The sequence below is a fragment of the Kogia breviceps genome, chromosome X (genome assembly GCF_026419965.1).
Source record: "Kogia breviceps isolate mKogBre1 chromosome X, mKogBre1 haplotype 1, whole genome shotgun sequence".
Taxonomy (NCBI): Eukaryota; Metazoa; Chordata; class Mammalia; order Artiodactyla; family Physeteridae; genus Kogia; species Kogia breviceps.
Window position 1 is genome coordinate 23,875,144 of NC_081330.1, and position 16,970 is coordinate 23,892,113.

The 16,970-nt window shown below is 37.1% G+C and overlaps 1 protein-coding gene across 4 annotated transcripts in view; it reads left to right on the plus strand.

Annotated features, from left to right (window-relative positions):
- The window catches only part of TENM1 (teneurin transmembrane protein 1), an 803,989-nt gene that overhangs the window by 520,900 nt on the left and 266,119 nt on the right, over positions 1 to 16,970 (plus strand). For all 4 annotated transcript variants that reach the window (XM_059050038.2, XM_059050032.2, XM_059050043.2 and 1 more), the window contains 2 exons: positions 11,394 to 11,593; positions 12,750 to 12,960. In XM_059050038.2, the coding sequence (XP_058906021.1) occupies positions 11,394 to 11,593; positions 12,750 to 12,960 (411 nt within the window). The remainder of the gene's footprint in view (positions 1 to 11,393; positions 11,594 to 12,749; positions 12,961 to 16,970) is intronic.

Sequence of the window (16,970 nt, forward strand, 5' to 3'; positions counted from 1 at the left end):
GCACGAACCCGTGTCCCCTGCATCGGCGGGCGGACTCTCAACCGCTGCGCCACTAGGAAAACCCAGGCCAACTTATTAACAGTATAAAAAAATTCATGTTCAATGTTCTTGGCCATATATGTTTTACGTTTCATTCTTGTTTCATTTTAATCCTCATTTTCCTTTTTTTAAAATTTTTTTTTAAACATACCTTTCCTGTGATGCCTATGAAATATGTCTGCCTTTTGGTTCTTCTACCCCAGTAGTCTACATCTGACAGAGGCGCTAAATGGTATGGTATAGAATGACATATTTATCCTCCTGGAGTAGTCCTTTGAAAGCTACGGGATCTTCCCATAACATGTTTATAACGTCTTAGTTTTTTGAAAGAAGCAGTCCATTGTAGAAATTTATCAGCCATGTGTATATCTAATCCTGTTGAGTGTCCAGTTATATCTTTTGGCCTGTATTATTTTTGGAGGAAGTTCAAACATTTACTAGCTTTTTCGTGAAGTCAAGGTAACTCTAGTATGTAAAATTTACTTTTGAAAATAAAGTGCTAAAGTTCCAGGATCTAATGCACAAGTCTGCAGTTTTTCCTATGCATAACTTTGACAATCCCATAGATAATAATCACGAATCCCTTCTTAGCCTTTGCTTTTCTAACACTAAGAGTCTTTGCTTTTACTTCTGTACTCTACTTGTAGCTCCTATGCTCCCTTAGTCATTTGAGTTGCCTTTTCCTATTTCCATTTTATATCCGACCAAAGGTGTCTTCACCAGGACTGTACACGGATACCGTCTTGCCATTGCCAGTGGTTCAGTGAGAGGGAAGAATACATGTAAAAAGTTGAATTGTATGACATTCTTGACCACCTCAGACCCTCCATTAAAATAATATCAAGGGAAGAAAAATGAAATCTTCGTATTCAGAAACATAGAGTAGAAGCTCATGATTTTTAATGCTACTTTGAGTCAAGGTACTATTTTAACTATAGTAAGTACTGTGGAAAGTTAAAAAATGAAGCAGAAGACATAGCTTTTGCCCTTGAGAAAGTTCCTATTAAATAGTAGAGCTGGAAGAAACATGCACACATACACACACAGTGCAAAATAACATTCAACCAACTGTTGTACAGAAATAGAAATAAGATGGTTAGGTGACTAAGAGGCTTAAAAGAAAGAAGATGAAAAGATGATTGTTATTACAGAAGTAGCTTGAGCTGAGCCTTGAGAAACAAGAAAAATCAATCCTAGTTGACCTTAAAGAGCGCATGTTTAGGAGACTGGAATGATAGGGTGGTAAGGGGGAAATGCAGGTGGTAATAGCCTACGTGGTAAATGAATAATGAAGCAATGGAGTCAGCAGATGGAGACAGTTTGGCAAGGAAAGGAAGGAGATAAATAGTTTGATAACTAGATAAAGGGGCAGTTGTTTCATTTTATAACTTTTTTTTATTAAAGAAGAGAGACGTGTGGTTGTTTGACTATACAGAATAAGAAACCAATAGAGAGGGAGACATTGAGGGTGCTAGTAAGAAAGGAGATGGTAAAGGGACAAAGTCTCTCAGGAGGAGAGAAGGGGAGGGAGGAGCCTCAGAGATAAACTGACACCAATTGTATGGCACACTGTATGAGAGAGACATTTTGATATTGTGGAAATAAGAGGTAGGAGTTCAAGAGGACACAATACATTCAATAGATGTTACCATCTGTTATGATTACTATTATTATTACTCTCTGTAATGAGTTTTATTTGTGAAGAAAAGTTGTAATTTTTAAAAAATTTATTTATTTGGGGCTGCATTGGGTCTTCGTTGCTGCGCGCGGGCTTTCTCTAGTTGCGGTGAGCAGGGGCTACTCTTCGTTGTGGTGCGCGGGCTTCTCATCGCGGTGGCGTCTCTTGTTGCGGAGCACAGGCTCTAGCCACGTGGGCTTCAGTAGTTACAGCACACGGGCTCAGTAGTTGTGGCGCTCGGGCTCTAGTGCCCAGGCTCAGTAGTTGTGGTACACGGGCTTAGTTGCTCTGCGGCATGTGAGATCTTCCCAGACCAGGGCTTGAACCCGTGTCCCCTGCATTGGCAGGCGGATTCTTAACCACTGCGCCACCAGGGAAGTCGCAAAGTTTTAATTTGATATAATTATAGATTTTCTGGATTCTCAAAATGTATCAAAATCTGTAGCAATATGACAACCCATGAGAACTGGTGCCTATGCTGGTGGCTTCTCTTTCCCAAGACCTGGCACAAGGAGATATATAACCCCCTTATTACTCTCAGCTACGGGATAGGAGGGTCATAATATATTTGTCTTTATTAAATGCCTGGTAGGTAGATGTCAAGAATTTAGACAGACGTGACTGTCCTGTCCTCTGGGAACTAATATTCTAAGATACAAAGGGGGAAGCTACAGAAAATGAGCCATGACCTGCCCTCCTGCCACTATCCCAAAGTCCAGAAGGATGTGATCATAGTAACCTACATATAACAAACATCTAACATTGTATAAAATATAGAAAATAGGCGTCCCTGCTGTGAACTACCAATTACATGTCCTAAAAGTACTGGCCAGGAGACAGTTCAGCTTCTAGGTAACAGGTGACCTTCTAATACCATTTGGAAACACATCAAAACTCTTATGACAGTGCATGATAGTTTGTGTGAATGTGTGTAGGTTATCCATGGCAATTTATACCTTCCAACCATATTTTTTGTAATAGCTTTGTTGAGATATACGGTTGTATGATTAGAGGTTTTTTTTAAGTGACAGGAATATGTACATCCATATACAGTTGTCCCTTGGTATCCACGGGGATTGGTTCCAGGACCCACCCAGGGCCCAAAATCTGTGGATGCTCAAGTCCCTTATATAAAATGGTGTAGTATTTGTGTATAACCTATGCACATCCTCCCATATACCTTAAATCATCTCTAGATTATGTATAATACCGAATACAATGTAAATTCTATGTAAATAGTTGTATACTTGAGTGCAGCAAATTCAAGTTTTGCTTTATGGAACTTTCTGGGATTTTGTTTTTCTGAGTATTTTTGATTCACCATTAGTTGAATCCACAGACATGGAACCCATGGATTTGGAGGGCCAACTGTAATTTACATACTATATAATTCACTGATTTAATGTCTACAGTTCAGTGATTCTTAGTATATTCAGAGTTGGGTAGCCATCACTGCTATTTAATTCTAGAACATTTTCATCACGCCAAAAAGAAACTTCATAGGCACTGGCAGTCACTTCCTATCCCCAGCTCTCCCCAGCCCCTGGCTACCACTAATTTACTTTCTGTTTCTATAGATTTGCCTATTTGTACATTTCATATAAATGCGGTCATAATGTGTAGCCTTTTCTTTTCTGGCTTCCTTCACTTAACATAAAGTTTTCAAGGTTTGTCCATGTTGTAGCACGTACCAATACTTTGTTCCTTTTTATAATATTCCATTGTATGATATTCCACTGTATGGATATAACGTATTTTGTTTATCCATTCATTAGTTGATGGGTCTTTGTGGATTTTCACCTTTTTTTGGCTGTTATGAATAATGCAGGTATGTGTTCGAAAACAGATCTATAGAGTCAGAATGCAATTCAAAATTAGTCCTTTAATTAAGGGTAAGATTTTAACAATGCCATTTTATTTCTGTCTGAGAAGATGTATGCAATACTGGATAAGATACTGTACTGGAATCTGAAGTCTGTCAGTGTGTGGACATAACTATTTACACTTATACAGTAGTGTATTTCTCAAGTGTAAGATTAGTTAATGGACTTTTCTACACAATCAGCTATTATCATTGTCAGTAAGACAGAGGTATTTCATTGCTGAACATATTTTATTCACAGTCAATTCCCAAAGGTCTATGTATGTAGATGATTTCAATTCTTCCTCGTACCAAACCTTGTACTGAAATGTCAAAATAAATGATCAACAGTACTAAATAAATTATCAAGATTACTATTTTATTAATTCACTGTAACAGTATTTACCAAGTGCCTACTATGTACAAGGTTCATTCTTCCTTTTCTTTCTCCTGCGTACTCCTGGGTATAACAATATAAAAGGCATGTGTAATACACCATCTGGAAAGTGAGAGTTGAATACCAAAGCCACTTGATTGTGTCTTTTGTGCTATAGGATGAAGTGAAGGGGAAATAGAATCTTAAGGCATATTTCTTTTTCATCTCTTTGGACAACATTCCCTTCAGTTAAAACGGTACTTTTCTAGCTTAGATACTTTTTATGGAATTTGCAAATGTCTTTAAAAGACTTCTAAGATTGCTGTTATAGACACAACCAAAGCCGTTAACCTAGTCATTTTTACACAAGGACCTGATAGTGGAATCTTTTAAATAACCATGTGTCAATGTCTTCTACTAATGTCCCACTGAGTTTTGCACAGAATCATTGAATCCAGTCTAGCTATATTAAGTAGAAAAAACAAATACATGTATATGTCCAGTTATTTACCCCCTGTCTTATAAGGACAATGCTATTAAAATCATGTTATTAGTTGTCAGGTATGTGTCTGAACGAAGCTTTGGTTTAGTCAATAGAACCACTACATATGATGTCTGTCACCAATTCCAGCCTCTGTATTTTATCTTTCGAGTAGCTTGACCTTCTCCTTTGGCACCATCAGTTTGCCATCCTTCAACCCAGCCTATCTGCAATTGTTTTTTCCTACTCTGCAGTTGATGCCTGTGTTGCAACCTATAAAGAGAGTGTTTAGCTCAAACTAAATTGGTGGATGTTGGTGAGACTGTGATAGCTACAGTACTTCACAGTCTGATATAATCCGTGGCTGTCTGCACTTCATCTTGGATTTGTGCAAGGAAGTGCCTGTTACTGAAGAATATGACCCCCTTGGGCCTTCTGATATGCTTCAGTAAAATAAGTGATTAAATGATAATTAAAACATGAGTATTAAAATGATAATTAAAACAAAATCTGTACCTTAGTGCTGTATTTTAACTCTGCCATTGACGATTTGCAAATGAAGGATCAGAACCAGTGTTAAGTTTGTCCAAAATTATTCCACTTACCTATATTGATGCAGAATTTCATCATGAAATCACATTACATATTGTTTTTCTGCGTGTAATTTCCTTCTCTTTAGTTTCCTCCTTTGAACTACATTAAGAAAAATAATGAAATAATAAATTAACCAATAATCATTACATTGTAATCCATAACTAATTTTGAGAGAAGTGAAAAAGGAACAGTCTATTTAGTGAAGTAAATTGCTAACAGATATCTTCCTTTCTGATGCATTAAGCTCTAAAAGGTTAGGGTCTGAGAAATTTTCCATCTGCAAGCTGTGAAAATTTCTCTAATACCAAATCACTGCAAAAAGCTTGCTTTGCTATTTTTATTTAAGTTATAGCCCACATGTTCATTCATGTTGTCACGTCTCTTTACCTACCTTGTCTTAACTGTGATGCAGGCTCTCAAAGGGTAAGACCATCTTCTTTTAAAATCATTTTTATAAATGACATATATATATGCTTTGGCTATTTAGTAATGCTAATAACTAGGAAACTCCAACAACACAACTTCATGAGTTTCTTTAGATTTGGTGAATAACATTTAAGTGACCTTGTTATGCAATATATGATGCTATAAAATACAGAAGGGAGAGATGGTGTAGCGTTCGGTAAAGCTCATATATAAAGGTTAATGTCCATCAGCGAGTTTTGTCCTGATTTTTAAAAAATGACAGAATCTATATTCATTGGAGACTGTTCACAGCATCTTTAAAATACTGTTTGCTGAATCTAAAACACTTTTTGTCACTTTTTAAAAAATTTCAAAGTGAATTTATTTGCTGTTAATGAGCTAAATACTGTGGCGAAAATCTACATTGCACAGCACCAGGAATGATGACATTTCTAGATACAAATAATAACGATCATTTATTGAGCACTTGTCATGTGCCATGCTGGTTTTTTTTTTAAATTTAATTTTATTTATTTTTTTATACAGCAGGTTCTTATTAGTCATCCATTTTATACATATTAGTGTATATATGTCAGTCCCAATCTTCCAATTCATCACACCACCACCTGACCCCCCCGCCACCCCCTTGGTGTCCATATGTTTGTTCTCTACATCTGTGTCTCTATTTCTGCCCTGCAAACCAGTTCATCTGTACCATTTTTCTAGGTTCCACATATATGAGTTAATATACAATATTTGTTTTTCTCTTTCTGACTTACTTCACTCTGTATGACAGTCTCTAGATCCATCCACGTCTCTACAAATGACCCGATTTCATTCCTTTTTATAGCTGAGTAATATTCCATTGTATCTATGTGCCACATCTTCTTTATCCATTCATCTGTCGATGGACACTTAAGTTGCTTCCATGTCCTGGCTATTGTAAACAGTGATGCAATGAACATTTTGGTACATGACTCTTTTTGAATTATGGTTTTCTCAGGGTATATGCCCAGTAGTGGGATTGCTGGGTCATATGGTAGTTCTATTTTTAGTTTTTTAAGGAACCTCCATACTGCTCTCCATAGTGGCTGTATCAATTTACATTCCCACCAACAGTGCAAGAGGGTTCCCTTTTCTCCACACTCTCTCCAGCATTTGTTGTTTGTAGATTTTCTGATGATGCCCATTCTGACTGCTGTGAGGTGATACCTCATTGACGTTTTGATTTGCATTTCTCTAATGATTAGTGATGTTGAGCAACTTGTCATGTGCTTCTTGGCCATCTGTATGTCTTCTTTGGAGAAATTGAACCTAAAACATTTTAAATTCTTATGTTTATAATATTGTTTGCATGACCAGATGATGCATTTTAACAAGTGATAAAAGCCCCTAATGAGGATAGCAGTTGAACAAACTGACATTAAATTGAGAAGGGACGTGTCCACATAAACATGGTCTGTTAATTACTGCTGATTGAAGAGATTTGTCTGCTCCAGGACCTTAAGAGTTAAATGTATAATCAACCCTTTAGGGACCAAACTGTTCTGCCTCACATGGAAAAAAGTAACTTCCACTGAAAAATAAGGTCCTCAGTTGGTCATTTATCATCTCAAAGGGCATATTTTATTATAAATGTCAATTCCACAAAATTATGTGTCCTGTAATACATAATTATGTTCAAAATTGCATTTGAAATCTATTATTAACAGTTAACAGTGAACATTCTTAAAATAGTTATTACTCTTAGCTTTAACACAGAAAGCAGTAATGGAGGTATTTTAGGGAGTTAAAAGCTGCAAGGCATTGGCCTCTGAATAAAGCCACTGCAGGTGTGTTTCTTAATGGGCTGTTAATTTTATAGTGGGTGAACACAAAGGACAGAGACCACGTGTGATTTTAAACTGTGTTTGGTGTGGAAAAGGAGTTGATGGCTGCAAAAATATAAAGGCAGAGTGAAATGAGGCCAAATTGAACTTGCCTTCCTGAGATGTAATCCTCCTTGCTTAAAATCAAAGCAAACTAATTCTTGCCCCTCTGCTTCTCTCTCTTCCCCCCACCCCCACCACATAATAAAGGATCCCAAGAAACTTACATTAAGCTAGCACAGCTGAAATAATTAGAAAATATGGCAAGAAATAATAAAGACCTGATACACTAACATTCTCTCATACTAACCAGCTCCTTCTAGGTTTCCTGTTTTTGCTACTGTCACTAAGTCACTCAAAATTACAATTCTGACCACCTGCCGCATTCCCCACATGTAGGTTCCCACGGTCCTCAGAACCTTGCTTCCCAGCATGTGGGCTGTGGACCACCGAAGCATGGGCATTAGTTGGGAACTCGCAGGATCTTAGTTTCCTGACCAGGTATTGAATCCGGGTCCCGGCAGTGAAAAGCACCGAGTCCTAACCACTGGACCACCAGGGAAGTCCCTACACATTCCAGTTAGAGAAGCACTGCTATAGAACTGTCCTTTACATTGTCTTCTTCCATTATTTTCTTTTTTTGTCTTTTCTTCCTGGGGAAATAATTTGTTTTATTATTATAAATAACTCTCTTTATATTTTAGATATGTTTTTTGTAAGAAACATAATTAGATTTTACTTCTTAATTCTGAATGGTGGTTCTTACCTTTTAACACAAACGTTTAGTTAATTACTCTTTTGTTTTTTAAACATCTTTATTGGAGTATAATTGCTTTACAATGGTATGTTAGTTTCTGCTGTATAACAAAGTGAATCAGTTATACTTTCTATCTTCTTTTATGTTTTCTAATCATCCTGTCTAGTCTGTCTTCCCCTTCTTACCTTTGTTTAGATAAATTATTTTTATCTCAGTATTATTTTCTCTATGCTAGTTCAAAAAATAAATTTTTATTTTTTAGTATTTATGCTTGAAATTATAAGATTTTTAAAATTTATAATAATCTGAAGTTAGTTGATATTTGTACCATTCTTTAGGATAATCCAGTTTTACCCTTCCCAGATAATATGTGATTTTTTTAAACATTATTGAGGCATAATTGACAAATATGATTGTATATATTTAAAGTATACAGCATGATGATTTGGTATACATATATATTGTAGAATGATTACCAAGATCAAAATAATTAAAACATTCATCACCTCGCATAGTTAACACAGTCAACTCGTGTGTGTGTGTGTGTGTGTGTGTGTGTGTGGTGAAAATGCTTAAGATTTACTAACAGCATTTTTCAAGTATACATTACCATATTATTAGCTATAGTCACCATGCTGTACATTAGAGCCTCAAAACATCTTATAACTGAAAATTTGTACGCTTTGACCTACATCACCCCATTTTCCCTCCCTCCAGCCCTGGCAACCACCATTCTATTCTTGTTTCCATGAAATCGACTTCTTTCTGTCCGCCTTATTTCACTAAGCGCAATGCCCTTCAGTTTCATCCATGTTGTTGCCAATGGCAGGATTTCTTTTTTTTTATGGCTGAGTAATATTTTATGGCTGAGTAATATATATATATATATATATATAAATATATATATATATATATATATAAAATCTCACATCTTCTTTATCCATTTATCCACTGAAGGACATTTAGGTTGTTTCCATATCTTGGCTATTGTAAATAATGCTGCAATGAATATGGGAGTGCAGATATCTCTTTGGGATCCTGATTTCAATTCCTTTGGATATATACCCAGGGGTAGGACTGCTGTATCATATGGTAGTTCTATTTTTAGTTTTTTGAGGAACCTCCATACTGTTTTCCAAAATGGCAGTACCATTTTGCATTCCTACCAACAGTACACAAGGGTTTTCATTTTCTCCACAGCCTCACCAACATTTATCTCTTGTCTTTTTGATAATATCTAACCGAACAGGTGTGAGGTGATATCTCATTGTGATTTTGATTTGCATTCCCCCAGTGATTAGTGATGTTAAGCACCTTTCATATACCTATTGGCCATTAATATGTCTTCTTTGGAAAATATATATATTCGAGTCCTTTGTCCATTTAGAAAAATTGGATTATTTGCTGTTTTGCTATTGAGTTGTACAAGTTCTTTATATATTTTGGATATTAATGCCTTATCAGATACATTTAGCCTTCCATATTCTCGGGTTCCACATCTGCGGATTCAACCAACCTTGAATCAAAAATATTCAGGGAAAAAAAATTCCAGAAAGTTCCAAAAAGCAAAACTTGAATTTGCCATAAGTGAGCAACTATTTACATAGCGTCTACATTGTATTAGGTATTGTAAGACATCTAGAGATGATTTAAAGTATATGAGAGGATGTACATAGGTCATGTGCAAATACTTTGCCATTTTATATACGGGACTTGAGCATCCACAGATTTTAGGATCCGTGGGGATCCTAGAACCAATCCCCCACAGAACTGAGGGATGGCCGCATATGGTTTGCAAGTATTTTCTCCCATTCTGTAGGTTGCCTTTCCAATTTATTTATTGTTTCCTTTGCTGTGCAGAATCTCTTTAGTTTGATGTAGTCCCACTTATTAATTTTACAATTGACTGGAATGTACTTTTTCCACATGAGCTGTTGGTTCTGCCCTAAATTTAGATCTTCATGTCATTCACCTGAATTATTGCCCCATAATTCCTATATCGTTCTTGTGCCTTCCTGCTCTAAAGCATCCTACTTTCTGCCTCAAGATTAGCCTTTTTTTAAAAAATTTATTTTTTTTCGCTGCGTTGGGTCTTCGTTGCTGCGCACAGGCTTTCTTTAAGTGCACCTAGCGGGGGCTACTCTTCATTGTGGTGCGCGGGCTTCTCGTTGCGGTGGCTTCTCTTGTTGCAGAGTGCGCGGGCTTAGGTAGTTGCAGTACACGGGCTCAGTAGTTGTGGAGCATGGGCTTACTTGCTCCAGGGCATGTGGGATCTTCCCAGACCAGGGCTCGAACCTGTGTCCCCTGCATTGGCAGGCAGATTCTTAACCACTGTGCCACCAGGGGAGTCCCAAAATTAGCCTTTCTAATGTACCCAAACCTCTCCCCTCTTCCTAAAAACGTTTAATGGCTTTCCATCCTTTACTAAGTAAACTATTTAGGACTGGCTCTCAAGGAGGTATAGAATATCATGCCGTCCTTTCCCTCCAGCCCTCTCTCCAACTGCTCCTGTCTATATACACATACCCTGCACCTTAGCTTTACAGTTTCCCTCTTTGTTTTGGTTCAAGCTGTTCCCTTCACGTGGAAAATCCTTCCCAACAGCTCTATTGAAATCCTTTCCATCCTTTAAGGCCCATCTTCAGTACCCCTTCCCATACATAGGCTTTTCTGATTCATTCATTCATTGAATAAATATGTACTGATCACATACTATTTGCCTATATTTTTCTAGTTACTGGGGATAAAGCAATAAAACAGCCACAGCCTCATGGACCTTATATTCTATCAGGAGAAAACAGGTGATAAACAATAAATAAATAAAACATGTGCTATGTTAGGTGGTGATAAGTGCTAAGGAGAAAATTAAAGAATATAAAGGGGACTGAGACAGCTAGGAATGATGAGTGTCCTCCAACCAAAACCTTTTCCTTCCTTTGTATACCCAGCTCAGGTATTTTCCTTTACAATGTGGATATTTTTGTACTTGTCCTATTTTCTCTCTTATATTCAAAGTTCCTTGAGAGCGAGAACTGTATTTTACTCACCTTTGTATCTCCTACAGCTACCAAGACAAAGCTCAGTAAATAATGGTTAAGATGACTCAAATGATGGAAATAAATGCAACAGTAGTTTAGAGGAAAGAGAGACTGATATAGTGGTTGGTTATGGAAGGCTCCTTGGAAGATATTAAATTTGGGTAAGGTCTTAAAAGATGGGTGGGGTGAGGAGGAAGAAAGAGCTGAGTAAGTGTTTTTGATATACCTGTTCTTGAAAATCTAAAAACCATTGCTTTATAAATTAAGATTAATATTATGTTTACTTTTAAAACCAGTGTTTCAGAAGGGACGAGCAATAGACACCGGAGAAGTTGACATTGGTGCACAGGTCATGCAGACCATTCCACCTGGCTTATTCTGGCGTTTCCAGATTACTATCCACCATCCTATATATCTGAAATTCAATATTTCTTTGGCCAAGGACTCTCTGCTGGGAATTTATGGCAGAAGAAACATTCCACCGACACATACTCAGGTATTTGATATTATAGGTATTTCTTGACCCTTTTAGAGAGTGGTGGGACGAACAGGTTAGGGGTTGTGACTTGCAGAGTACGTGGGAGTCAAAGGTGAAGGCAGACAGTTTTTGTAATGAGCAAATATCGAGAATAATCACAGTCAAGCGAATGAAAACAGTGGTCTTGAGAAATAAGGACTCGCATTTAGCAGAGCAGATTCAAAAAAGGGAGTTTAAGAAAATATTCTTGCAACTTGAGTTCTGCTTCCTGGAACAGGATACGGTCAGGAGCCTTCCCAGCCCCCTCCTCTTACTTAGCTTTCGTGCCCACACCTCCTCCGCTGCTTCCATACATTCCCGACCTGTGGTCCCAATAACGGAATGCAAATCAAGAGGGAGATGAGTCCAAAAGGCACGTTTTGTCTTGCAGCTAAAAATTTTCCCCTTGTTATTGTTAATAGAAACACAAATATGTAAAACCTCTATGGTTTACAAGACCCTTTTATAAACCTTTGCCACATCATTTCCCTTAATTTCCTTCCATTATCTCTTCCTTACATGAACCCATTTGAGGCCCTGCTCCATCTAAGAAGTAGCAGAGGGAATCATAACCATCTGGGGCTTGGGATACATGTGCCATGTGCTTGTCCACCGATTAGGAAAAAAAAAAAAAGGACAGGGTCCTTGAATATTTAAATATGTTACCACAAAGGTAATAAATTATGATGAATGTTCTCAAATTTCCAACTGTTCATTTATTTGTTTTAAAAACTGTAAAACTCTTTAATTTGTAAAGAAGATCATGGTAACATTTCAAGGGGGATGTCTATCTTCAAGTATCTTCTATCAGATACTTTAGTAAAATATCAAGATTCTCTTACCTAATACTAAATAAGAATTTTTATATTTCTTGGTTTATTATTTTTAAACAGTTATTTTTAATACTCTACAACCAAAAGGTTTATAACGTTTATAAATATAGTAGAGAGTTATTTTTTTCAGAATTAATAATATGCTTTTGGGTTTAGATATCCTTAAGAATGAATAACTTCTTCTCCCACTTTGCCCACCTCCAAAGCAAAGAAGTATGAAGTAGCACAGTTGAGGTGAGAGATGTTTATCAGCCTTTAGAAGTAAAAGTAGCGGCTCATATTTGTGTTTGTATTTGTTCCAGTTTGATTTTGTAAAACTAATGGATGGAAAACAACTGGTCAAGCAGGACTCCAAGAGCTCTGATGATACCCAGCACTCCCCTCGGAACCTGATCTTAACCTCACTGCAGGAAACAGGTTTCATAGAGTATATGGACCAAGGGCCTTGGTATCTGGCGTTTTACAATGATGGAAAAAAGATGGAGCAAGTATTTGTGTTAACTACAGCAATTGGTAAGCTGCCTTGGCGATGATTTTGAATTGACAGTATAACTCTAGAAAGACACAATCAGTGATGAAAGTGATACAGATGTTATTTAAGCATATTGCTCATTCTACCTTAAAGTCATTACTCGGGATAGGTCACAATGAGAAAGGTTTATACTGTTGTTGTCAGTAATGTTGTTTAAATGCTGATTAAGATTTTTGTTTCGTTTGTTTGTTTTGTTTTTTTGCGGTACGCGGGCCTCTCCCGTTGCGGAGCACAGGCTCCGGACGCGCAGGCTCAGCGGCCATGGCTCATGGGCCCAAGCGCTCCGGACGCGCAGGCTCAGCGGCCATGGCTCACGGGCCCAGCCGCTCCGCGGCACGTGGGATCTTCCCGGACCGGGGCACGAACCCGTGTCCCCTGTATCGGCAGGCGGACTCTCAACCACTGCACCACCAGGGAAGCCCGCAATTACCGTTGGTTTTTTTTGTTGTTGTTGTTCTTAAGATTTTTTAAATGCTCCTTTATTTGCTGCTATTTTAGGTTACTTGCCATGCTCCTTTCTATATGTTTTCAACAGGAATACTTACCTGGATAATATTAATAAATACTATTACCGAGAATACACAGATGAACAACTTCATGAAGAAGGGAAATAAGCAAGAGAAGCCCTGTTAATTTAAGTTCTATTAAAAAAGAAAAAGCGAATAAATACCTTTTTAAATGAAAAAACTAGCATCAATCCAGTTCTTCTTTACAACAACTGATTCTAGAACCATTAAGATTTAAAAATACTACCTAAGAGTAGAGAAGAGTCTTAAGGATAATAACCTGGGTCATTCAAAGTTCTTTCTTTAGAATTGTTTAGTTTAAAAATCATCACAATGGCTCTTTCACTGCTCTCGGAGCCTTTTAAAGCATGTTCTTTTTAATACAATGTCTCTACACACTGTTATTCACTTTCACCCTACTTAATCAGAGATAGCAAGCTCTTGTCATTTTTTTGGGTGAAGTCATTCCCCATAACCCTTTGTGTGAATAAAGCTGAGATCTTTAGCAAATTTAGAGCCCTAAGGGTAAAGAACTCATAGACACAGTATTTTACTGTGTGAATTTTCCTAAAACACATGTCTTTTAAAAGAAGGGAAAGCATCTTACAGCTGTCAGTCTTCTATACACCTCTCACCACTTTATCCTTTAGTTAACCTGTTCAACCATATGTTTAGGAAATTGTGTTGACTGTTAATAGATATACCATCTGCTCTTTATAACAACTATGTTTTAGTTTTACTTGATGCTGAAGACCTTTTGTCAGTAGAAAATGGTATTCCAGCTGCAAGATTATCAAAAACTTTCCTCTAAAGTAATCAGAAAGGCAATAAAAATGCACTGATGATTTTCCCCCTAGAGAAAACTCCACTGATCTTACATCTCCAAAAGACAAAGTGTTTGTTAAATTAGAAAAAAAAAATATTTTAAGTCATGACACTGTTTTGCCACTCAGAGATTCAGTGGGGCAAATTCAGCGGACACACCTTTCATATTTGTCCACCAAGACCTAATGCAAATACTAATGAGTTATGAGAGGTTGAGTTTCTCCTAAGAAATCAGAGGAATTAGAAGATTTAAAACATTTGTGAAGAAGATTTTCTCTCTTCCTGTTATCCTTACTCCTAAGCTCAAGTTAAAACACTAACCAAGCTATTAACCTTTCAAAAATCAATAGACCCAGAAACATGCTTGAAGTTTTTTTTCCTGTTCCTTACTTCCTCCCCCCAAAGAACCTAACCTTTGAGATATAATTTTCTATTATCCAGAGATGAAGCTGTTAGCTTCATCTGCAACAACATATTTGCTTTTCCTTATGCAAGTCAGTTTCTTCACTTTTCTGTTGTCTTTAAGATTAGAAGCAACAGAAACATTTCTCCTATAATTCCACTTAAAGAGAATCCAAGTAAATTTTCCAAAATGTCAAAGGTATATAAGTTATTCACTCTAAATTCTCCCCATTATTTTTATGTTTTTGTACTTTATCTTAATCATAGTAAAAAGAGGATAATGTATTTGATTAAGCAAATTAAGGTCTGTATGAACTTTTCTAAATGTTGCTCCTTTGTCTATTTCATGATAATGTTAGAATCAGTTGATTGATCTTAACTATATTTGGTCTGCTACTCATAGGGATCAAAACAGCATTAATAACTAACATTTATTGAATGACTAATATAGGCTAGCTACTAGCCTATATTATTATATGTTATTTTCTAGCTGTATAGACACTTATCAATATCCCCTAATCTCAGCCAACCTGTTCAATAACATGATAATATATACCATCTATGGAGTGCCATTCTGCCCCAAGCACTCTACTGGATGCTTTACATTCAGTTATCTTGTTTGATTCTCATCACAACCCCAATAGCATAGGTATAGTGCTATTTACATTACAAGTAAGGACTCAGAGGCTTGGGATGAGTAAATAATTTGGTAAAGTCCCACAGTCAGCAAGTGGCAAAATTGAGATTGGAGACACTCAGTATCTCTGCTTCCAAACCCCTGCCCTTTAGACCATACTCATTCCATACGATTATTTGTTAGCTTTGGCTTTTCGCATGAGAAAACCTGCCAGAAGCCAAACCCATCGTCAGAGCAGATGCAGAAACCAAGGGGCTTTAGGCTGTAGCATAAAAACGGGGTTTTAAGCATAGAACTTTAAAATGATTCTCAACTCTAATGAACTGGTGTCTAGGAAGTGAGTCTGAAGTAAGATTTAAAAGATAGAAGGCAAACTTCCTGGAGGCCAGTATAAACAGAAAAGCACATTCTTTTTCATCACTAGTTATTTATGTGTTTCTGCTGTAGCCATCCTCCTTCTGGAGTCCCTAGGCTATCCCGATGTCTCTTTGATACCCAGTGGAGGTGGCAGCTTCCAAAACCTCCTATATTGCCTTCTCTTCTCATTTGCATTGCAGGTGTTAAGCTCTGTGCAGCATTATGGGCCCAGGAACGGTTCTTAGATAAGTCAATAAGCTGTAGGGATTTTTATTCATTTTGATAGCAAACTTTATTAAACATTTTTTCTACCATAGCTACATTCCCACAAGGCTGCTTCCATAAAGTTGTCAATAGGACCTGGTGTGAAATTAAATTCAAGTATATTTACCTTTGAAAGCTTCCTCCATGGCCTCCTATTAACCATCCAGGGCAGGGGAAATCCAAATGTAGATTTAAGAACTGCCATTACTTTTTGGTATAAGAAAGCAAGATAAGAAAATAGATAATAATTGTTCCATCTCTGAATGAAAAGAGAAAAAAGACCCTTTGTGCCTTTTCGTAATGACCTTTTAAATAAATTAATGATTTTCTGAAAATAACTAATGTTTTAATGAATTAAAAATGGTTAGCTCATTGTCAAATGTTACATTCCTGCCAGCCCAGTTGTTCAGCAAATGCCACATTTGTGTCAGTTTCTTATCCAGTTCAGTTTTCTAGCACAGGGATCAGAAAACAGGCCACCATAAACCTGCAAAAAGGAATTTGATGTGTTCACACAGATGTCAGAAGAATAATCTCTGATTGATAATAGGGTGGCTATCCACATAGCCACTGGATTCATTCTCAGCTTTCTAAGAATCACCTAAATGGACTAGATACCACGTTCTTCCTCTTGCTTTTATTGCAGAATTCCAAGTCTAGACTAGAATTCCTCTAACCTGGAAATTTACTATCTGAAGCGTTGGTTCTCAATGCTTTAATTCGGTCATCACCTGCAGAGTCACCTGAGGTATTTGTTAGAATGTAGATTACTGGGCTGCATCCCTCAGAGACAAATTCAATAAATCTGGAGTGAAGCTCAGGTATCTGCATTTTAAGTGCCTCAGGTGATCCTACTGATGATACAGGTGGTCAAAAGGCCACAACTGAAGAAATGCTATTTCCCAACTCTCTTTATAAATTCTCATAGTTTAATGGAAGATGCCAAGACTACTTACTAGAACATTTCCTTCTAATTGGAAATAGCTTATCCAAGTGAAAC